We start from the raw sequence: 23,713 nt of genomic DNA, 5'->3' as shown, positions 1-23,713 counted from the left end.
AGGATGGGTTTAAAACATGACAAAAAGTTAAAATATTAATGCAATTAAGTACTCTGTGAATTTTTGTGTTGAGGGCCATATCAAATAAAAAATATATAAACACTTATTTTAATACACAATTTTCTGTGGTATTTAAAAACTCGAAACTAAAATCTTTTTTTTTTTTTTAAAAAAAAAACACTTCAGCACAGTAAATAAGCATAACTATGAAAGACAAGGTCCACAGAGAAAAATATAACAAATCTGACTTTTTTCCCCTCAGAATTCTGGAAAAAAAAAGAGAGAAAAAGTTCAAATTCTGATTTTAATCTAAAAATGTTTTTTTGTTTTTTTTTTTTTTTTTAAGAATTGGATTAAGGCTATAGGTGAACCCGGGAGCAACCAGTTTCAATGACAGAGATGTGAGTTAAGCAGGAGAACTAACTTTCTGTGGGAACATATCGGTTAAGTGATTTTGTACATCGTCGAGGATCCTGAGACATAAAGTTTTTCTAGTGAAAAAAAGCTTTCTTTACAGTTCTATTTTTTTTCATATAGAAACTTTGAGCATTCAGAGGAAGGCAGTGCACTGCGCCTTTTCGCTCCATCACAAAACAATACACAGGAAGTTGTGTTTGTCACTGGACCAATCAACTGTGAGGTTACTACAAGCTGTGGGTCTGTAGAAACAGCAGTCTTCTCTTTTATGACATAATCGTGTGTTAATCTACTAGAGTCGTTTTTGTTAAAATTAACTTTATAGAACCAACAATCTTCTAACATAACTGAGGTAAAGCAAGAGCACGGAAGCTAGAAAAGCCGCTGTTAGCAAACGCTGCTTAGCTGAGTTAGCTTAGAGGACATGAAAACCCGGTAGCTTACAGGAGCAGTTATTTTAAAGAAGCGACTTTTAGGGTGTGAAGATATGTTAATCAGAAACTAAACGTATTTGTGCTGACATATAGTGTTAAATAAGCCTATCGGATTACGAGCCCGATGTCTTTATATATCGGATTTCCTCATTACGCTGCGTGAATTTAGGCTAGCAGGATAAGGTTAGCTTAGCTGCTACATAAACGACAACATCCAGCAAACTGGACAAAACATTGGATTTAGTGGGCTTTAAATCGGGATCGGCGGGTTCGCTGACCCCTCAGAAGAAAATGAAGAAGAGGAAGGAACTGAATGCCTTGATCGGACTCGGAGACAGTAAGCGAAAGAAGACTAAGAAGGGGTCAGGGCACCGACTTCTTCGAACAGAACCACCGGGCTCGGAGTCAGAATCGAGCTCGGAGGATGATGACTTTAACAACTTGAACGGTGGAACTAACTTTGGAAAGTGAGTGATCTGCTGTTCTACACACCAGTATATGAATATATGTGGATTAATTGTAGGCATGTTCTAATTTATGCTAAATTGCTGTTCAAATTGCAACTCAAATATTCAACATCCTTTTCCTAAAATACTTCCCGTACGTACTCCTTAGATAATTGTCTGACCAATTATTTACATATTTTAAAACAAATGAATATCCGACCAATTTCAGCCTTAAAGCTACTAATGCTCCACTAATCTGGAACAAACGTCCAGAAAACTGCAAAAAAAAAAAAAAGCCCAAACACTGAGATCCTTCAAATGAAGGCTAAAGACCCACCTGTTCAGATTTTTTCTTTTAATTCATAATAACTGAAACATTGATCAGTATATTCGATGCACCTTTGCTTGATGTTTTTGAGGATGGCAGGACAAAATGCAATGTTTATTGTTGTTATATAATTGGTTGCTGTGTTATGTTTTTATGGCGTAAAACACTTTGAACGGCCTTATTGCTGAGCTGTGCTAAACAAATAAACGTGACTTGACTTAGATCGTCACCTTTGGCCCTTTAAATTGAATCCTGAATTTATTTATTGGGACAATATATTATTTATATTATTTCCACCCTAACACTGTTTTTGACCTGCCACATTAAACTTATTAACACGTAGCAATTCCTCTACACTGACAAGATTGGAAAGCAGAGTATTAATTACAAGGTCAATAGGCTCTGGTATCTGAAGGATCCCTACTGGGCATAGTTGATGGATGGATGCAAATACAGGGAAATTCTATAAAAAATAAAATAAAATAAAAAAACATCTGCTAGATGCTTAAAAAAATAGTTTAAGGTTCACCTTCAGTTTGCAGTTGTAATGTGATGAAATCACAATTCAGTGGGAATTAATACATTTATAAAAACTGGCTTTCACAGCTTAAATATCATTTCATTTTGAGCAAGCTTATTACTCACACACATGCAGCTTTCCAGGGGTCCAAATTATGAATAATAAAAGAGGCTGTGGAGTTTCAATGTCTAATGTTACATGTCCTTCCTTTTTACAGAAGAAGCTACTCACAGTGCTGCAACGTGTGCTACCCATTGTTTTTGTTCATCATACTAGCTGCCTGTGTCATGGCTTGTGCTGGACTCATATGGATGCAAATTGCACTGAAGGAAGATTTAGACTCACTGAAGGAAAAGCTGCATAGCAGTAAGTGTCACAAACCAGTCTGGCAATTAAACAACACAATGCCCTCAGGTCGTGAAACCTGTTAGTGTTCTTAAATCTAGTCGCAAGGTGTTTATTGCTCTTGGCACTGCTTAAAACACTTTCGGCACCTTTTTGGTTGCAGTGGAATCCAGCCAGAAGGTGTCATCGAGTGAAATACCCAAAATGAGCGAGGATCTGAAAAACAAAGAGAAAAAACTTGAAGACATTGAAAACGGGGACAAGGGATTGAGTAAACTCTGGTCTAACCTCACAGAAATGAATCGCAAGGTCAGTCACGCCTGCTACAAAGCTTGTAATCTTTTGTAATATTACATGCATCTAAAGGAAAAGACAGCGAAAAACATTGAACCGAATTACTGTATGGCGATTGCGGTTTGTGTAGTTTTTCCTCGCTACAGTTTCCACAGGTTTTTCTAGGAAATAAATCTTTCAAATAGTGCTCTGTCTAATCAAGCTCTTTAGTACAGGTTTATGACATTTTGACATCTATATGTCAGATTTAGTAACATTTGCATGTAACTTTCTAATAGTTATTCAGTCAGATTCAACATACTTTCTGTACTTTTAGCTAAAATGTTTTTGCTTTAACCCGCACAGATCACATCTCTGGATTCAGCTGTTAACCATTTGACAACCAGTCTGAAATCCTCTCCTGGTTTAATTGGCCTTCCGACCACTGTTGAAGAGCTTCAGAAGGTAAAACCAACAGAAGCTGGAAATGTGCTAGTTTTATTCTGATTTCAGTCACTTCAAGCGTTTTTCTCTGCTTCAGAGTGTCGCCACGATTGGCAGCACGCTCACAAGTGTACAGCATGACGTGGAAACAATGAAGGCTTCTCTTGAAAATCAGAAGAAAGACGATGAATCAAAGAAGACGATGGTAATTCTGAAATACTTTTGTTGTAGTTCCTGAATAGTCAGTTTAAGGTGGATTATTATGTGCAGCATGGAAGAAATAGTATCCAGTTCAAACCACCGTTTGAACACTAGGTTACACTTATTTAGGAGTTGGAGCATGTGTATGCCAAGCTGTAAACTTGTAGAAAAAATGGTTGCATATTATATGGCCATCTGTACCATCTGTTCTCATCTCCTGCTGATTGATCACTCCAAATCTAAAGCCTCTCTGCCCTCTGCTGATTAGCTGCAAGGAAATGGATCTTCAATCTTCTGTGTGGCATCACTGTCAGCCATTCTTGCATTAGTTTGGTGTGGGCTGCTTTAAAAGCAGATTAAGCTATTTAATCTGCTCATTTTGTTTCTTAGCACTTTGGACAAAGTAACAAAGGAAAAAAAAAATCAACTACCAGGTCCGCTTCTGAACAGGACATCTTTGTGTCATTACAGTTGCCATTACACCGTCCAATCATTAGATTCCTTTACTGTTTATCTCTTTTTGATCTATGTTGCACTTAAATTGTTTTCGCAAACAATGAAAGTTCCTATCTTTTATGACTATGACTGGTTTGCAGCCTCAAGCTGACTTCTTTCACATGAGTAAAGCTATGGACTTTTTTTTTTTTTTAGTGATCCAAAGTACATATGCACTTCTCTTGTTCAGCTATTTGTATTTCCATCTGCAGGCTCACTGCAAATACTGCTAAAGATGCCTTCTGTCAATGGCACCAAAAACGACTCAACAGCACATTGAGATTTCTGTAGTACATTGGCGAGACAAAACTGTAGTTTAATCTCCCTCCCTGATTCGTAACTGTGGCATTTGTCTTGTTTAAAAACTGAAGCAAATCTACTACCGTACACCCAGGCTCATTGTGTTGATCTTCCGAATCGCGGCATGAATCCAAATGAGGAGCGCTAGTGATCGCCACCACAGCCAGATTAATATGTGTGTTAACCCACGCATGTAAGCAGCTTGGCAGTTCTTGTCAAGCCTATGTTAGAGGAGTCGTTGGGATAAGAGGGTCCTGTCAGTTCTTTGGATCTGTGCCTTGGCTTTGCATTCATAATACATTAAACAACTGCCAATCTGTTTTGAGGGCTTAGATGCTATGAACTAAAACTAGGTCAGATTTCTGAAAGAATGGAAAAATATTTTCCTCATTTCTTTACAAGCACAACACGATGAAAGGAGAAAGTCAACAAATAATTTGTATGTGTGTATTTCCGATACCATGACCTCAATAATTTTGTCTTATTACCTATAGTTTTGCGAGCTCTGTCTAGAGCTTCTGAGAAGTACATTTCATCCCTGTCAGGAGTGGAAGTTTTGGAATGAGGCCATAATAAAAATAAATGAATAACAAACAAAGATGATTGCAGAAAAAAAAACTGTAATATCCTGGTTGCATTAGCGTGCACACCCTTTAACCAAGACTCTGTTGAAGATATATTTTTTTTTATTCTATTTTTCCAGATGAATGACGCAGACGTCACACAGTAGCACTTAACGAAGTAATAATGGATGCTGCAGTCTGTGGTTCGATTTTAACGTTGAGCAACTGGAGCCAGTGGTATCGTCACTAGATAATAGCAAGACGAAGGAAGCTAAGAAATGGCTTCTTCTGGTGCAGAGTTATGACTCATGTCTCGCGTGTAAACGTTGAATAAAATTCAACATGACCGGTGTGACTGCAGACGCTTTCAAAACTATCAAAAGCGTCAGTTCAGCTATAGAAATGGCACAGGTTGGATTTTTTTTGGGCCATATGGATTTGACCCCAAACTGTTCTTAACTTCATCCGCATACCTAAAACCTCAGGTTTCAATTGAGGGTACACAATATATTATAAATATGTTGTCGCAATGCCAGGGTGCGCTATACTTGCATCCCAAGAGACTGTTTGGAGTTCAGATACTGTCGTATTGTAACTGTTACGATGCAAGCACCAGACACGAATTACACAAAATGCTAAATATCATAGAACGTAGGAATAAAGGATGAGAGAGGGAAAATATGCACAAATCACAACTGATAACATTGCAATATTTATTCATTTTAAATTGCCCGCAAGATTTTCTAACATTGTGCAGCTCTTGTTGCGGCCAGCAAATCGTTAATTTAAGGGTGTGCGTATATACATTCAGGTTATTGCAGTATTACGGCTTTTATATATATATATTTTTTTATACATTTGTTTTTCATGTGAACTGTACATGGAATTATGTCACAGCATTGCAAAAATAATTTGTTAATTTATCACCGTTTCACTTCTCTGTATCACAAAAAATCTGATGTTTTAACGTGGCCACTCAATGTTGGGAAGTAAATATCTCCAGACACCTCTTCCTGTCTCCAGAGCTGTGCTCCGTTTTTGTTTGTGCAACTCTGAACTGCAGATATATTGACATCTTGCATACCTTTTGCAGGACATCACAGACCTAAAAAGAGCCATGGGTGAAGTCAATAAGACCGAGGAGCAGCACCATATGTGGACTGATGAGCAGATCCACATTCTTCTGTCTACTGTTGCAGACCTCCATCAAAGAGTGGCCTCATTAGAGAACGGGTCAAAGCACAGCGTGAGTCATACCCTAATTCTATGGTGGCTAAATTTATATATGCATGTATATGTTTTTTTTTTTTTTCTTCTGAATTTAGGTTTTATCCAAACAGTAGCAGATGGCAGTTGATCTAATCATCAGAATAACTAAATGCTTTTCTACAGATACATTTTTCTTAGCCAATTGTTTTCCTTATTAAATTTTTGTTACTGTCATCACTCTGTATGGGGGGGGGAGGGAAAGAAATTCTCAAATCTTCACAAACACTGTCTTAAGTCAACTTGAATACAATTGGAAGTCAATTGCCACTGATCCCCTTGTTAAAAATTCATTTCCTTGACGGAGCCGAACGCGCAATGAATTTGGGTTAATGAACCCCTTAAAAGTTTAACCATTCAAAGAAACGAAAAAAGACTGTAACAGCCAAATACTGAACTTCTAGTTGCAACTCTTTGAGTCCACAGATTCCAAACACACAGTAATTTAATTGCCTTCTTCCTGCCATGCAGTTGCAGTATAATGACACAGTAGCTTCACCGGCTGTTGGCAGTAAAGAGTCTGAAACTAAGACGGTGACAGAAACAACAACACTGAAAGAAACACCTCAGGATTTGGAAGGTATTGTGTAGAGAAGAAAAAAACAAAACAAAAGCAATTTATCCTCATGGCTTTCTTTGCACTCTGTAGCTGTTTAACATAATCTTCCTATGACAGACATGTCCACACCACTGACACTGCCTCAGACCAGCAGACGTCCTCGTTTCTTGACTCCAAGGCGATCCAGGAGGAATGCTGGAACAAAATGTCCAGGGAGGGTGTTGCTGCCTGGTGTCGCTTCTCTGACAGGTACACAGCGTGGACAGCTCTCCTTTCATTAAAGACTTGTGTTACTTCTTTAACAGAGCTAAGTCGGGATGTGTCTTGCCTGTTTATTCACACGTGGAAAACGTTGTTTGTTGCCTTGTGTAAAGTTTTAGTAAGTAGCACCAACTTAATCATCCATGTGTTTTCGGTTTTGGGAGAAAATCATTAATAAAGCACAGTCAAAAGAAAACATGATGATGTTTATTTAATTCAAGAGATCCCAATAATTTCTTGTCAGTTTGGCGTGAACATCGCTATTTGTTCAAATTGCAGAGCGTTCGAGTACATATACGTGTTCGTATTACTGCAATAGTTGTTCCTTTTCTAAAACACACTGAAACTCCATCGTTTTTATTTTTGCTTCTGAATTCTTTTCCAGACCTTGAAGGCGTCTACCAGAGAGCCGGAGTCGGACGCGACTCCCTCGGACTGACTCACCAAGACCTGAAGATGCTGTTCGGGACGTCGACTCCCAGCGAACGTGCGCTGGCGTGCTTTGATGACGGAGACCGGAGGTACTCCCTCGTGGAGCTGAGAGCTGCTGTGGGTTTGTGAGCGCGGCGTCACTGAGAGCAGAGAACAGTGTTGAGCACCCAGCAGGGTCTGGGAGCGGGTCTGGGATTCCCAACCCCTTACCTGTAGTTGCTGCACCTTCTGTGAACTGAGTATTTATCATTTTGATGGTGGTAAAAGTGGCACTGGTATGCCGTCCTCTCACACCTCTCCCCCAGCCCCACTCAAGTGTATTGTTGGCAAAAACAAATGATTTCTTAAATTTTAGCAGTTATCCAAACAGGCATCTGTTTGTAAAATTGGATCTTATTTTAACCAGTTCCGTTCCTGGAATCATGTTTATAGACCTTGAATAAGTCCCGTTTTCCACCCTAGGGCTTCAACTTGAAGTGTTTCTGTACCTAATTGTTTTTTTTGTTTGTTTTTTTATTTCATTCTGTCTCGTCCTGGTGTAATGATTATTGTTTAAGGTATTTTAGGCTGCACCTACCAGCTATCTCAGATGTTCCCACGTGTGTACACAAACACCTGGTACAGCTCAGCTAAAGCTTGTTTGTAGGATGTGGAGAAGGACTTTTTTATGAATGTTTACAAATGACTACTAGATATGGCTTTTTTGAGGTTTTCTTTGTGTTTTTAGACAGTTTCCTAACTTATCTCAGACACAATCAAGTATACGAACAGTCAAAACTTTTGTATGCTCTTTTCTAAGCTAAAACTAAAGTTTGAAGTGCTTTCCTCCGCCTTTAGAGTTGTGATCACGTACTTAGTCAGTCTGTGCATTTATCTGTAGTTTTGTTGCATATTGTTTTTGTTTTTCTCATTTCTTGACGTTTCGCAGATTTGAAGGGCTACGAACTCTTTCCAAGAATTTTTAAGGGGTTATTTATGAGGCATATGTAGCAATAAGTGAAGTACTGCAGTGGAATGAAGGCAGACCGAGCTCACAATATGTAACGGGTAGTGTGAGAAACACTGACCATCACTATTTACTTGATACATTTTATTGCATTATAAAGGACCTAATTATGTGTGTATTAATAAAATGACCATATTCAGACTTGTTATATTGTCAGAGGGGTTGGGTTGTTTAAAATTTAATCACAGAGATACTCGACGAGGCTTTTTTTTTTGTCGATACCGATTTGTTGTTCTACTTAACTTCTGACCTATTGGTTCAATAAAATATGCTAAAGTTTAATTGACAGAATTAATAGTTTAAAATCCATCAGATAATTGATTAATTGGGTCACAATAAAGATACATCTCAACAAATTAAAATGTCTTTGAAATTTTTATTTACTCCAGTAAATAAAGTCAAAATCCGATTCATTGCATATAGAGACAAATTGTTTGATAATTGTAGCTGACGGCAAAGGAAAACTCAAAATGTACTTTCTCAGATACTAATTTTGTGTTTCAAATAGGCTATAAGACCAATAATATATATAAAAAAGGATTTTATACTACTGGCCAACCAAAAAAGCCCAGGTACTGTCCAGTTTATGCACTCGATCTTGATTGGGTATTTGTGTCTCCCAGACATACTTTCATCATTCTCTTGACAATAAATCTGGAAAGTCTACTTACTAAACATACTGAGATAAAATGGTCTTTAAATGAGGTTTTGGTACTTTGGACAGTGTGCCAAATTCTATTGGAACATTAAATCAACAGTTTTCCTTCCACTCACCTTTCTGTAATATGCTTGCACAGAGCTCTCATTGAAGAGCCAGATTCTCTTGCTGTGGTACATTTCTATTCAAAATCCTTTTTCTTTGGTCTTTAAATATTTAAATTTTCTGAGAAGCTAAAATTTGGGTGGGTCTTCAGTAGCTGGAAGGAATCATCAAAATTACCAGAAATAAACACTTTTACTGTTTTAAATCGTAGGACTTTCATTTTTCCGTTAAATTCCTTAAATAACCTTTTGATATTTCAGGTTTGATGCACTTTTATGCTAACATGTTCATAATCTTAGCTAAAGAAAATGCATCTGACTACACACTCAATTAATACCTCTAGACCAAAAATGTTGTGTTCTCCATTTTTATGCTTTAAATTAAAAAGGTATTAGGGATCTAACTGCTCTGCAATTGATCTTATCAAAGTAATATTTACCATTTGATTATGGCATGTTTGTTAAATTCACCATGTTAACATGAGTACATGTATAAATTAAATGTTTCTTTTCAGGATGAAGCTTTGTCAAGCTTTTGTGTCGCAGAGATTTTTGGGTCCACAATGCAACTGTAAATGAGATTTTACGAATGTTTGTTGTTTGAGCACCAATGAATAAAGACAGTTAAAGGCTTGAGTTTCTTGTGGGTTGTTTTAAGGATACATTCAGAAGCTTTGATTTTGTGTGGCATGTGTTTTACTGTAGTATTTATTTTTTGCATGACTGAAAATTAAATTTACAAAAGATCGCGACTTTTAGCAAAAATTATGTACAAGTTTCATGTCTGAGAGCAAATTTATCAACACTCTTAACAAAACCAGGTTTTACAAGAAGAGCTCTAGGCCAGAGCCCCTTTAGCCCTCCAGTCCCGGGACAAAAGCCCCAGCAGCCCCTCTTCATCTTCTTCTTCTCCCTCCTCGTCCTCCTCATTGTCATTCTCAGTCTCCATTTCTTCATCCTTTCTTGGCCCTGATTTACTTTTCAAAACATCCCGCTTGTCCCTCAGCAGTTCCACCCTTTTGTAACACTCGATCTGTTCATCAATCTCGTCGATCTGACGCTCAAGGCGTCCCTCTTCATCGTCCTCTGCCACGATGGCCTCAGACTTTGTGTTCACCTGTCGGATCTCCTTCTGAAACTCTTCCCACTCCTTGTCCATCTGATCTTTTGGGGCGTCGACGTTCCGCACTTTGGCGTCTCTGACCGGATCGTCGAAGAAGCCCTCCGGCAGCGCCTCGGCTGTGTTGTCTTTCTTTTCGGGAGTCTTCTCCGGTGCGTCTGCTTTGAGGATAGATCCTGAGTGGGAGATGGCGGGCGTGGATGGGATGGAGCTGTCAAAGAAATCAGCTGGCAGCTCTTTCGCGGGCTGCGCTGGGACATCGGCTTCATCGGCGTCTTCGTCGCCGTCCTCGTCATAAACTCCTGCTAAGAGGCTCAGTCCTGCAGATTTCTGCGTGGAAGCAGTCGCCTTTTCGGAGGGCTTCTCAAAGTCTCCAGGCAAACCCGACTCAGACTGACCTGCTGGTTTGGCCTTTTTTCCAACAGCTTCCACGCTGTCCTGTGTTTTCCTTTTTACAGGGAGACTCTGCGATACAGCTGGTTGGCTCTTTCCTTCTTTCAACTCCGCAACCTTGTCTTTATGCTGCTTCCCCAGAACATGAGCTGGCCACAGAAGTTCAGACTTCACCTGCACAGAGCACAGGACACAGCTGAGGTGACCCAAACTGTTGTATTTGGCGAAGGGAGATTCCACGCGTTTCTTCTCCGTGTTCTGTCGTTGTTTCTCCCTCATCAACCGCCGGAGTTCTTCTTGATTTACTACTTTTTTCCCCTTCTTGGACGTTGCCATTCTTGGTAACGAAACGTGTTAGCTTAGCTAGCTACTTGCACCACAAACAGAAATGTCGCGCTTCCTCTTGTTTTTGCTCTCACGGCTCGTCTCTTCAGCGCCACCATCTGGAAGGGAGTGAAACTCAAGGATTCACCAACTGTGAAGCTGCACGGTTCTGTAATCGGGGTTAAATACACAGACTTGAAAAGTCAATAATTTTCTTTTATCATTTTTAAGCCCGATATATGGGGTAAAATTAGTCTAAGTTTCCATATTTTTTTATTTTATTCTATTTCCCCAAGGAGATGAGAAATGCTCCCACTTAAATCCAGACACATTTTTCCTCTGTTTATCAGACAAAAATAAACAACACTGTTTATTTTTATCTGATTAGCTGGGGGCTGCATTCTGGAAGCATTTGTTTATTATCCTTTATGTGTTTCATTCCATTTGTTTCTGACTTTTGCTGTTTTACAGTGCATTGCAAAAGTGTTCAGACCAACACAAGGAGTGCTTCTTTGTGAAGTAGAAGTAAAAAAGGCACAAAGTTTTCTGAGTTTTTTTTATGAATCTTAAAATTGTGACATGCATATGTATTCAGTCTTCTTTCTAATGTCACTAAATAAAATGCAGCGCATACTGTTCTCATGAGTCTCCTAATTACTCACTCTGCTTGTTTGTAATTCAATTTCAATATAGGTGTTTACTGAAAACTTTTTTACAAATATATTTTACAGTGATGAAGTAAAATCAGATAGAAAGATTTCACGAATCTCTTGTACATATAAATCTGAAATGTATTTAACCCGACAGCAACAGGTTTGGGTTGTTTACGGCTCTTGTTTTTCTAACACATTTGCTGTTCTTTAATTTACTTATCAGATGTCTATCAACACTCTTGGTTTAACCATCCGTTTTTTTTTGTTTTGTTTTTGTTTGTTTGTTTGTTTTTTTAAGGAAATATGAGGAGTATGGCATTGTAATTTAATTTATAGTCCAAGGGAATCAGTTCTCTTCGATGAACTCAGCCAACTGATTTGGATCTCGAAACAGAGCCATAAATCTCACGGCTAGTTTACATTCAGACCCAGAGCAGTTTGAGCAAACCTAATTTCCATGATATCGCGAGATCTGCTCGCAGTGTCGCTAGCGAGAACGTTAGCTCAGTTGTCTTATTGTACCAACCTGTCCGCCCGACTTTTGCTGCAAAGACTGCACCGATTTTATTTTAAATCGTACATTTAAAAGGTGGTAGAAGACACAACGATGTAGTCGTCTACAGGTTGCTTTAGCTTCTCTCTTTGTGTTCATTTTGTGCGTGTGTGTTCTGTTATGTTTAAGGTTAATTTCTGTATTCATCGCCGCACCCATCGTATTCATTTTTTATTTAGGGCTAGCAAGCTAACGGATGATAGAAGCTAATGTTGGGGTTCAGCCTGTCACCAAGTGCAACAATATTTAAATTATAAAAAGAAAAAAAAAAGAAAAAAAACTAAAAAAAAAGGAGTCCGCGATTGTTTTCTTTTATTGTATATAAGGACTTTTGTCATGTTCACTTTCATCTTCACCATTTTGTAGTAGCTATAGTAATCCAACTGACGCACGGTAGTCATCATGACAGGTGATAAGATACGCACCATGCGGAAGGATCATAGTAAAGCAAATAAAAATGAAGCGATAATGGACACCTACGATGAGACCTCCAACGGGACGGTTCCTAATGGTAATAGTAACCTCTTCAAGTCTAACAAGGCTTTTCAGAAATCTGTCAAATCCTCGGCACTGCAACAGCAGCAGCAGCTCAATGCGAACAACATAAACGGCAACGCATCAGTTGTGAATGATGACAACAAAAACCCAATAATCCTGACGAGTGAGGAGCTGGAGTTCCCAGTTCATGAGTGTGTGTTCAAAGGGGATGTCCGTCGACTCTCCTCTCTCATCAGGACCCACAGCATCTCTCAAAAAGACGTGCATGGTAATCTTTTTATACTTGCCCCATATATTGTTTTTACTTAACTATTGTCCCAGACTGTATTGATGCATTTTATTAAATTAGAATGTAATCAAGTTCATTTATACCAGTTATTCCATTATAAAAGTAAAACTTATTTTATATAAATTAATTACGGAAAGGGGGATGTAGGTTTCTCAGCTGCTTTTCGTTATAATGTACAGCTAATTATGAAAACAAAAGTTCAGTTTCTCAAAAAAAATATTAAGTAAAATAAATAAAATAGCAATTTAATGTGATTGATTTCACAGTTGGCAGCAGATAATCATTGACACATCTACAAGGTGTTCAGGCCACTAAATTACACTTTGTCCTTCCACTTAACTTTCCATGAATATTCTCAAATACAGCACACTGAACATCCACCTTCTGGCTGCATAGTGTTCTTGGAAGCTTACACTGTATCGTAGATCTATATTATAATTTTTACTTTTTGATTAGGATTACTGAAATAAATTCAAATTGCTATGACTGATGTTTCTATGTGTCTGTGCCTTGGACCTGTATTAATTTGTTTTTCTTCGTAGGGAACACACCTCTTCACCTTGCTGTAATGTTGGGCCACAAAGGTAAAGCAGAATAACTTAGTTTTTTTTGTTTGTTTTGTTTTTTTTAGTTTTTATCTTGGATCATTTTTTCAGAACGCTTCTCAAGTACCATAAGTGTATGCCAGTAAATTAGGCGTAATCTGTTTTTATTGTGAAATGTAATTGAGAGTGCACCACACAACCTTGGAACCAGGATTTTAGCTAATATATTTTACATGTGATGCGTTCACACTCTGCATTAAAACAATAAATCCAGTCTTTTGCATCTAGTTGTGCTAATAAAGAGAATTAGAAACGTGGATTCATTGAAGCTTTTTATATTTTAAACCAGCTCCGTGGCATTGCACAGCAACTGGTTTCTGGCGAGTGGCTCTTTGCGAGAACACTTTCTCTAGTGTCTTATTAAAAGTATTTTAAGCACAGTATGACAGAATGTTTTAGCTGTTCAGGAATCAACTTTTTAAAACCAGTCTAGCCCATTCCAATTCTTGATGCAGCACGGCATAGTTTAATCACTATATCATCTCAAAAAGAAGCCAGTATATGGAGACACAGATATTTGTAAACTTAATTTACAACAGTGTTTGTTAGAATTTGGACAAGCAAGAATATTCTTCATGCCATCTGAAAGTCCTAATAGAGGAAAAAATGTCCCCACCATTCTGGTTAAATCTGTTCACTCGCTGCCTTTAGGAACATCCCCTACTCACTGAACATAAAGCGTTTTATTTTAACACCTCTGTTAATTTTTAATGAACAGCAGCTGTGCACGCTCAGACAGAGAAGCGGTTCTGATGCGCATCGCATAAGGGCTTGATGATTAGCGTGGAACATTAAGTGTTTTCTTAAAACGTGGATTTAATTTTCCCGTCGTTGCTCTTTCGTGTTGTACAAAATGTGCATCAAATTTTCAACACTGGGCGCGTTCCTTCGCTGTCAGGTGGGCAATGAGCTGGGCAGAAGTGATGAGAAAGCATACTGGGGACGGGTTTCCTCTTAAATGGAGGACGAAGCATTTTTACTGGCGGGAGGAGGGTAAAATCGTCCCAGTTTATTATGCTATTAACCGCTGTCTAGAAAAATGAGCAGTAGTAGTAAATATAAAGTACAAGAGATCTTGTCCTGGCTAATACAACGACTAGATTTCATCATGTTCTACTAACTCCCTGACTTTTTTTTTTTTTTTTGTAGTTTTAGTTTTATGTCATTCAAACAGCTCTTCTGTTTATATTGGCCACATAGTTGAAGTGGCAGGATCTAGGCTTCTCTATATACTCTCGGGTTAGCTTGCGTTGTCCTTTGAATCTAAATTCTTTAGTCGTGCTTATGAAATGTTGGGCATGTCAGATTGACCGTGCACAGAATATGTTACACGTGTGTCTCTGTGTGTTTTGCCGTTCAGAGTGTGCTCTTCTCCTGCTGGCTCACAATGCCCCCGTTAAGATCAAGAACGCGCAGGGCTGGAGTCCGCTTGCAGAAGCCATCAGCTACGGCGATCGGCAGATGAGTAAGTTCCAACAACGCAGCTGTGAGGAGTTTGTGATGAGACTTTGTGCTGTTTTCAATTCCATGTCTGCAACAAACCCTCTGTTTTGACACTTGGGATCAGATCTGCGTATCCGATTGTTGATGGCCCTCGCTTGTTATTTAGTCTACCAACTGGAGCGGTGTTCTGTTTCGGTGCTTTGGCAAGCAGCGTCGCAATGTGTCATCTTGTTTACGCTGAACTGTGGAAAAGAAGGATCGTATCTGGTTACATTCCAGCTGCTTAAAAACTTCCTATTAATTTCATTCACATTCATATTTGAGGTTGGATTCCCTGAGATTTCGTGCACAAAAAGTCACTTCAATGCTAGATTCCTCATTTATGGATGCAGCACAGCTTCTGTGGTTGTTTTTATTTTTTTTATTTTTTTGTCGGTGCAATTTCAAGAATTAAAACTAAATATTTAATCCTGGCACCGCTATGATGTCGGCGCCAAAAGCTAAAAGGTCTTGGAGTTTCTCGGAGCACTCGTCATCCAGATTGGATGGGAAGCAGTTCGTGCTCCGACTGATGATACGAGGCAGCCCTGAGCTTTTGGACTAATCGCTTCTTCGCTCAGTGATGCTGCTGTTTTTACGTTTAATGTCTGGTGAAACATTTAATTTGCATTGTGTGAGGCGGGTGCTGTTGTTAGCTCTGTCCCTCGCTTTAGGGGGGTGGGGGGTTACTAATCTTTTTTTTTTTTTTAATCTCACATTAAAAAAAAAAAAAAAAAAAAAAAAAAGAAAAGAAGTAACTGACCTGAATCGTTAATTATCACTTTTTGCTACCGTCTTGTGTCGCTGCATTCAGTATTTCCTTTTTGGCCGAATGGATGAAACAACTGATTTACTGGCAGCATCTGCTTTCACAGCTTGTGTTTGGAGACATTTAAGGCTGGATATTTTCCACAAATGACCCCAAACTTTTATTAGTATGCATCTCGGCTACTATCGCCCGTCACGGCAAGCTGGCCGACGACAGAAGGACCTGGGACCAGGAGCTTTGCTTTCAGAAGGTCACGTCTCTCATGAGGGGGCAGCATTGAGGGTTGGCGAGTGCAAGGACGTGGAAAGCCAGAGAATAACGGCCCCGTCGTTAGGTTTTTACTTTAAAGACAAGCAGCTGCTATTATTTAGTTTAAATTAACTGTGTGTCGAAGTTTAAACTGCAGACTCGTCCTCTGTCCTCCGTTTCAGCAGCTAGCTGCCCGGCTGCCAGAACGTGCAGCAGAAAGCTGCGTGCGCCGCGTCAGCATTGCGTCTCTTGATCGCGCCCACTCCCGGTCCGGTATTCCCCCTCTGCATGAGTCAACCAGGATACACTGATATGTGCTGACTTGCTCTGTGCGGTCCGCTATCATTAAAAGGGCCGCTGGTCAGTTTCTGAAAGAGGCACATTTCATGAGCCAGTGAGTTCTAGCTGCTGATTCAGTCGGCGCTGATGGTACGGGGACAGCGCTGCGTTCCACTTCAACCAGTGTAATTTGTGGCATCTTTGTTACAGACCTTTATCCGGTACGAGTCGATGCAAAGTCTTCTAGAAATGTTGGAAAGGCTTAGCAAAAAACTGATTTTTTGGTTGTTGTTTTTTTTTTTTCAAGCAAGAAGGCTAAACACAGGCCTTATGAAAAATATTTTTAACTAAATTAAGCATCTACCATTGACATGCCTCACTGTCTGTAAAACTGTGTTGTTAGAACTGCAGGATGGTGTTTCTTCTCTACTACTCTAAGAGAGTAGAGACTTTTTTTTCCCACAAATGCATTAAAAATGTATAACTTTCAGATCTGTGAAGGACATATGTCAAAAGATATAGAATATCATGAAAAAGCTCAAACTGAGTTGAAGCAGCACTCTAAAGTTTTGTTTTGGGTACAAAACAAGACATCTCACAATGAAACCTAAATATGTTTGTTCTGTGTGCGTGTGTATGTGCTGTACTTTAATCTTTTCTCCTTTTCAGACCAGAAGGCATGTTTAATCATCTGTCTTTAGATTTACTGACCTCTCTGTAAAAATCTGGAGTCAGGCAGTAACGTCAACCGTCCTTGACAGACCTGAGAAGTCAGCTGCTTTCGTTTAGTTTTGTAGCAGGGTATGCTGCTAAATTTCGCCTGTTCTTTCTGTTTCTCCAGTTACGGCGATACTGAGGAAGTTAAAGCAGCAGTCGAGAGAGAATGTGGAGGAAAAGAGGCCGAAATTACTGAAGGCTCTCAGGGAGGTGAGAATCTCAGCTGGTTTGAAAAACGGATTTGCTGCTGTGGGCTGTTCCTCTGCATCCCCGAACTTTATGTTTTACTGTATCTATACAGATGTTGTGTAAATAATTAAAGTCGGTCCTGCAAATAGCCGCAAACAGTCTTCTCCTTTTATCAGATGGATCCTTGAGTCCGTTTGTGTTTTTCTTCCGCAGCTCGGTGACTTTTACCTCGAGGTTCATTGGGACTTTCAGAGCTGGGGTGAGACCTTTTGTTTTACGAATAAAACGTTGCAAATAATGAATTTTCTTAAACGAGACATAAGAAGGCAGCATTCTTAACATTGTCTGCAGTGCTGTGCATTTTAAAGCAGATATATTCTTTCTTCTTTTTGCAGCAGCTATTGGTAGTTGTCTCTTTGTAACAGATTAGTGTATTTAAATCGGTTTGTGTCTCTTTTAGTGCCGTTGCTGTCCAGGATGCTGCCATCTGATGCTTGCAAAATCTACAAGCAGGGTATTAATATCAGGTAAAGCATTAAAAAAAAAAGTTCCTGTACCAGTAAAAAAAAAAAAAGTAGGATGAGTGTTAAATGCAGCAAATATTTGCTATTCAGGCCAAGAACTTCTTTTAGAGCTAGAAAGTAGGCCGAAACAATTTTCTCTCCCTCCTAATTCTCTGCCCTCCATCCTGATTTAGACTTGACACTACGCTCATCGACTTCAACGACATGAAGTGTCAACGCGGAGATCTGAGCTTCATTTTTAACGGTGACACCTCTCCTTCCCAGTCCTTTGTGGTTCTGGACAACGAAGCCAAAGTGTACCAAAGAATACACCACGAGGTGAGCGGGTGCGACTGTCGCCAGGGATCAGTGTCAGGGAGGGATTTTCGGTCTTTTAACATGGCACGCGACACTCTCTTCCTCCCAGGAATCGGAGATGGAGACCGAAGAGGAAGTGGACATTCTGATGAGCAGCGACGTCTACTCCGCGACCCTGTCGACAAAGTCAATAACTTTCTCTCGGAGTCAGATCGGCTGGCTCTTCAGAGAGGATAAAACGGTAAGGCCTGCAGCAGAGCAAACTGTGGAACAATGTCACGACTTCATCCAAAAGCGGCGATTTAACACGAGAACCACAACAGACATGACATTTCAAATTCTTTTTATGTATTTAGGTTAGTAAAGTAAAGAGTTGGCGGCCCCAAAACGTATTCTGATGGATAAATATTTAAAAATATTAATATTTAAAAAGCAAAAAAAATAAAAAAAATCAAGATAAAACAAATTAATGCTCATGAATCTAGGTCACTTTTAGCTTCATTTAGATATTCTAATGAATAATTTACAGCATTGACAACAGTGTTTGATCCATTAAAGGAAAAATATTCCTTAATAAAATATCCTGTTGTAGCACATAGTAAGTAATAACATGTCTGAAGCATCTGTGTGACATTCCACTTAGCTTATTGCCACTTAATGTATATTTGGTAGCTGTGTTTTTTTATTAATACCCACAAAACATTTATTTTCATAAGTCTCTTGCCCAACATAGTGATAGAAATGCAGCTGCACATATCAGTAATTCAGGTCTGTTCAAGATAAACTAATGCACCTTATAGATCCATTACACGCAAAGAACATTATGCGTCTTTCAGTTCAAAGTAGAAATATTACAAAGACCACAATAAAAAGCATTTTTCATTAAGAAATGCCATCATAGTGAAAAATAAATTCACGTGACGTGCAGTATTGGGGATGAATATTTGGTTAGGGCTGCTTTTGCTTGAATTAGGGCGTCGACGCATCGTGGCGTGGAGACGGTCAGCTGAGGCTCTAACTAAAGTCCAGGTTGCTTATTTCATCTGGTCTGGTGTCACTCAGTTCACTATCCAGTCCGTCCCAGAACACAGCAGTGACCACTGCCTCGTTAGCAGAAACCTCATTGGACATCTGTCAGAATACTAATATACAATTTCTTTATTAAAATCCCAATTTTGTAATAATTTAAGTTTTCCAGAAGCTAAATTTGAGGTTTTCCTTTGCACTAAGCTGCAAGTGCTTAATAATAATAACAATATTAGCTTATTAAGATGCATAGATCGTCCTTCTGAGGTTTGTTTGCCAGTTGAAGTTTGGAGTCGCTGCCATTTTGAACCTCTTCAGCACGACGGCTTATGAAGGTGTTTAAAGGTCTGCGCTCGCGCTCTCTGTTTAGGAGAGGGTTGGAAACTTCCTGGCCGACTTCTACGCCGTCAACGGTCTGGTGCTGGAGTCGAGGAAACGGCGGGAGCATTTAAGCGAAGAAGACATCATGAGGAACAAAGCCATCATGGAGAGTCTGAGCAAAGGAGGCAGCATCAGCGAGCAGAATTTTGAGGTAAGTATCCTCACACCCCCTTAATTTCAGTGCCCTGTTTATTCACCAGCAGTTAATAGTTGTATCACTGTGGAGCGGCGATTATTCCCCTGACTGATGTTTTCCTGTCTGCAGCCTGCGAGGAGGCAGTCACTCACAGCGCCGGCCCCCAACACCATTTCTTGGGAAGAGTACATAACGGCAGAGCATGGAAAGTACGTTTCTACGGTTTCATCAGTCTTTGCTGTAATTCGCCTGATTATTCAGGGCAGCTACAAGCGAGTCTGTGCAAGTGCTGAGTTCGTAATGCATCTTTATCTGCTGTGTCTCGGTTCACCTTCAGGCCGCCTCACCTCGGCCGAGAGCTCGTGTGCAAGGAAAGCAAGAAGAACTTCAAAGCTACTGTAGCCATGAGCCAGGATTTTCCTCTAGGCATCGAGTCGTAAGTACATCCCATCCTCCTCAGATCTCTCCTCAGTGCTGCTTGATCCACGGAATACCCCTGGGGTTTTCAGAAAAGCGTTGAGTAAAGATAAAATAATTCAGATAATAAGGCCCAGAACATGAAAGGTTTCACTTGTTAAGCCCTGATCAAAAACTCCACAGAAGCAACAAGAAAAAAAACATTAATGAACAGAAGACAAATTAACTTTTTTTTTTTTAATAAAAAATAACTAACAATGACTCCTTCTGTTTCTGCCTCACTTTATCTGTAAGCAGTTGAGCGGTTACCTATAACTTCCAACTTTTGAAGTTCATTTTCCAGTTAACTATTATATTAAATAAAATTAACTTTTGAAAAACTAGTCTTCCTAGAACTTTCCTAAATCCTAAAATGTCTGTTAAAACATAGAGACAGATTGATCATTCAGTTACCTCCAGTTAGCGTTGAAGTTTGTCTTTCAGAGGAACTGCACTTTAATTCTCACACTAACGCCACGTACGTTGCTGTGCTTTTATTTGGTGTAAAACGCTAAAAGTAAAAAATATGTGGTTTCCTTAAACTACAAATTTGTTTCACTTTCAACGTAAACGGTGTTCTCATCGACTTATAGTCTGTAAGTCGGTCGTGGAGAACAAGTAAAGTAGATTTGTGAAAAGCACAGTTTAAAAGATGCATGCGTGTTAAAATGAGTAAATGATGATGTAAGGTTGAAGCAGGCTGTGTTACGTAAGAAAATTGCTTTATCTCCTCTGCTGAGCGAACCTTAATGGGGACATTAAAAACTCATTCTTTATCACGGTTAATGGCTTTTTAATGTCATTTTTCCTCTTCACATTTTCTGCTTTGTTTTGTTGAAAATATATTTACTACTTTTATAATGTTCAGTTTAATGGGAAAAAATCACCAGTGCTGCGGTTGGAGAAAAATGGCTTTTTCTTATAGCAGATGATATTATCTGAAGTCTTGGTGCTCGAGGTTCTTTGTAAGTTTTCCTTCTCCAGCTTAACTGTACCACATAAAAGTATTCCCATTATTCAGGCCATTTATTTATTTTTTCTTTACATTTTGTCACACTACAGTCACAAACTTTAATTTTTTGATAGCACAAGAGAAATTAGTACATTATTGCGAAGTCACTAATGTGCAAGTTAAGTTTTTTTTTTTTCATTTCAGAGCTTTAATATGATTTGATAATTAAGATACACTGATTAGCATTTTCAAGGAATAGATTTTAGCCGATTCAAATTCCTCTTTGTTTTCCAGCTTTCCTGCAATGAGCGAATATAGATCATTTATAGTAAAGAGTGCTTGACACGGCAGTTGTTGGTTGAACTTGTATTACAAAACTAAGTGGAAGTAATTGGTAATTGACTATTTATTTATTTTTATGCCAGCAAATGGCAGCAAATGTGCCGTGATTATCAGTCACCGTCTGGCATAAATGTAGAATGTTTTAAGACAGATTTTGCTTTTGCTCCAGATGCACACACTTAAATATCCCCAGGTTTTGTAGCGCTTCCTAATCTTTGCTTCTTTTTTTTTTTCTTTTTTTTTTTTAAAAAAAGGGTGGCCATTCTTTGAAAGTTCAGTTCTGTATAAATGTAAAAGTTGACCGTACAAGATTTTCTCTGCATTCTCCATCTCTGAAAGCTAACCACAAAAAATGGCTGTCATCTCTTTGCTGCTATTGTTGCGTTTCGCACTCCTACTTTTATTAGTTGACCGATTAAATGCCTATCCCGCTTCTTTCCGGTGCATTCTCGGTTAAACTTTACTGTCTTGTTTTGAAATTTCTGAATAACGCTGCTTAGAACTATCTTTTCCTCCATATTATTTTTCAACTTTTTTTTTTTTTCAATCTCCTTCATGTTCATTTATGGTCTGTGCATTAAAAAAAAAAACCAAAAACAAGTGCTGATTCCTTTTGTTCTGCCTCCAGGTTACTAAACGTGTTGGAAGTCATTGCTCCATTCAAGCACTTCAACAAACTCCGAGAGTTTGTTCAGATGAAACTTCCTCCGGGGTTTCCAGTCAAACTCGGTATGTGTCGACCTACCTCTGCACCGGCTGCGAGTGGGCGAGCTTCAGGGGGAATGATCACAGAAAAAAAACATGCTTTTTTTTGTCTGTTTTTTTTATCGTTTTTCTTCCTCTTGTCTCACAGACATCCCCGTCTTCCCGACGATCACAGCGACTGTCACCTTTCAGGAGTTCCGCTACGACGAGTTTGACGAGTCTATTTTCTTCATCCCTGCCGAATACAAGGAAGATCCAAGCCGCTTTCCGGACCTCTGACCTGTCAACGCGTCCAGCTTGGGAGAGTGAGAGCAGAACAGAGGACGCTGGTCTGACTCTGAATGCATATTAACTATTTATTACTATTATTTAAAAAAAAGAAAAACAAAGGAAAGAAAATGGGAGGGCTGCTCTTATTGATCATTTAATCCAAGAGGATTTGACGGAGCGCCGTGTCAGCTATAGATGAATATCTGCAAATGTTTTTTTTTTTTTGTGTGAAATGATTGATGGCTTTCGTTGTACTTGCTGTTTATACACAGAGCAGGTAAAGCTGCTGCTCTGTGCTGCTGTGCGCCATTTTTAAAGCTGTCAAGTCATTAATATTTCAGTATACTCGAAGCTGCACTCACCTTCAGAAAAATGTATATAACTCTTCTCGTTTTTGTTCACGACATTTAAAAGAAGAAACCCCCCCCCCCCCCCACAAATATAGAGCTATCCTTAAACTGAGCTTACTGGTCATTTATATATAGCATATTATATATCTATAAACTCAATGGAGTAACACTGTGTAGCAATACATTTCCAGTACTTAAGAATGTTTTTACCCACCTGGGACAAGGTTTAGTATATATATATGTATATATATAAACCTCAAACAGTTTGATATCAAAGCCTTTTCCCTGTGCAGGACACGGCCTCCTGCGTTTTCAGGTCTGCTCATGTTACCTCTCAGCCGTCTCTGCGTTTTGTTGTGATAGTATGAACCCCTCCCGTGCTCCGTACGAGTGAATACGTCTACTCTGTTCCGTGTGTGTTTGTGTGTGGGAGAACCCAGATTGGGGTATCAGGTAAACAGTTTGTAGTCTTAATACTGCACTGATATTTAAAGGCATGCTATGGCTGTTGGCCGCCAGGATCAAATGCATCCTGATGCTACGTTATCGAAGAGTTTGTTACTGTACAGTATTTGCAGACACGCGGACATTTAGATTGGGGAGGTGAAAAGTTAACACTAACACTTTCGAACAACTTCTAGCGATACACATGTGATCCCTTTGACAGTCTGCAAATAATGTTTCTTTTTTTTTTTTTTTTTCTTACAAGTATACGTGTATATGAATTTAAGGAGTGGAAAATAAGCTGTGAAAAATCAAACTGGATGTCAGTATTCAGACAGGAAATGATGTGATCCATCAAGTTGTTGCTGGCTTCAGCTATTCTGTACCGCAACCATACCTACTTCACATCCCTTTAAATAAAGCACCAGCATCATGTTTCAACTGCACTTGTGCAAATGTCATTACTCCTCCTTGATGCAGGTGGTGAAATGCAGATCTGCGAAGGAATCGGTTTTGAAGTCTGAAGTTGTCAAGGAGAGTGATTAACATCCAGCATCTCCTCAAACTTGCACTGAAGACCCTCAAGAACTAAATGGCAATGCCAGATAAAGTGCTTAAAATGTTTCCCCTTCATTTTCAAATCATCATAAGCTCTAGG

General features: G+C 39.2%; 3 protein-coding genes across 3 annotated transcripts; 2 read left to right on the top strand and 1 right to left on the bottom strand.

Annotated features, from left to right (window-relative positions):
* Positions 1-544: 544 nt before the first annotated feature.
* On the top strand, positions 545-8,814 carry efcab14 (EF-hand calcium binding domain 14). Its single transcript, XM_015039316.1, has 9 exons — positions 545-1,318; positions 2,363-2,511; positions 2,654-2,799; positions 3,130-3,228; positions 3,305-3,412; positions 5,860-6,012; positions 6,504-6,612; positions 6,709-6,840; positions 7,238-8,814. The coding sequence occupies exons 1-9, from the start codon at positions 1,143-1,145 to the stop codon at positions 7,411-7,413; spliced, it is 1,248 nt and encodes a 415-aa protein (XP_014894802.1). The 5' UTR covers positions 545-1,142; the 3' UTR covers positions 7,414-8,814.
* A 920-nt stretch (positions 8,815-9,734) lies between these two features.
* On the bottom strand, positions 9,735-11,183 carry znf830 (zinc finger protein 830). Its single transcript, XM_015039325.1, has one exon. The coding sequence runs from the start codon at positions 10,899-10,901 to the stop codon at positions 9,891-9,893; it is 1,011 nt and encodes a 336-aa protein (XP_014894811.1). The 5' UTR covers positions 10,902-11,183; the 3' UTR covers positions 9,735-9,890.
* Positions 11,184-12,008: 825 nt separating this feature from the next.
* Positions 12,009-23,501, top strand: LOC106951629 (ankyrin repeat domain-containing protein 13C-like). Its single transcript, XM_015039279.1, has 13 exons — positions 12,009-12,861; positions 13,425-13,466; positions 14,848-14,952; positions 17,108-17,193; positions 17,386-17,431; positions 17,633-17,699; positions 17,870-18,014; positions 18,103-18,234; positions 19,390-19,551; positions 19,666-19,745; positions 19,874-19,972; positions 21,915-22,015; positions 22,140-23,501. Exons 1-13 carry the CDS (start codon positions 12,498-12,500, stop codon positions 22,268-22,270), a joined length of 1,560 nt encoding a protein of 519 aa, XP_014894765.1. The 5' UTR covers positions 12,009-12,497; the 3' UTR covers positions 22,271-23,501.
* Positions 23,502-23,713: the final 212 nt, after the last annotated feature.

This window comes from Poecilia latipinna, unplaced genomic scaffold (assembly GCF_001443285.1).
Source record: "Poecilia latipinna isolate Pla-1442-1.1 unplaced genomic scaffold, P_latipinna-1.0 Scaffold27, whole genome shotgun sequence".
NCBI classification, from domain to species: Eukaryota; Metazoa; Chordata; class Actinopteri; order Cyprinodontiformes; family Poeciliidae; genus Poecilia; species Poecilia latipinna.
Note: the sequence above shows the minus strand (reverse complement) of the source record. Positions and strands in the feature narration are given on the sequence as shown.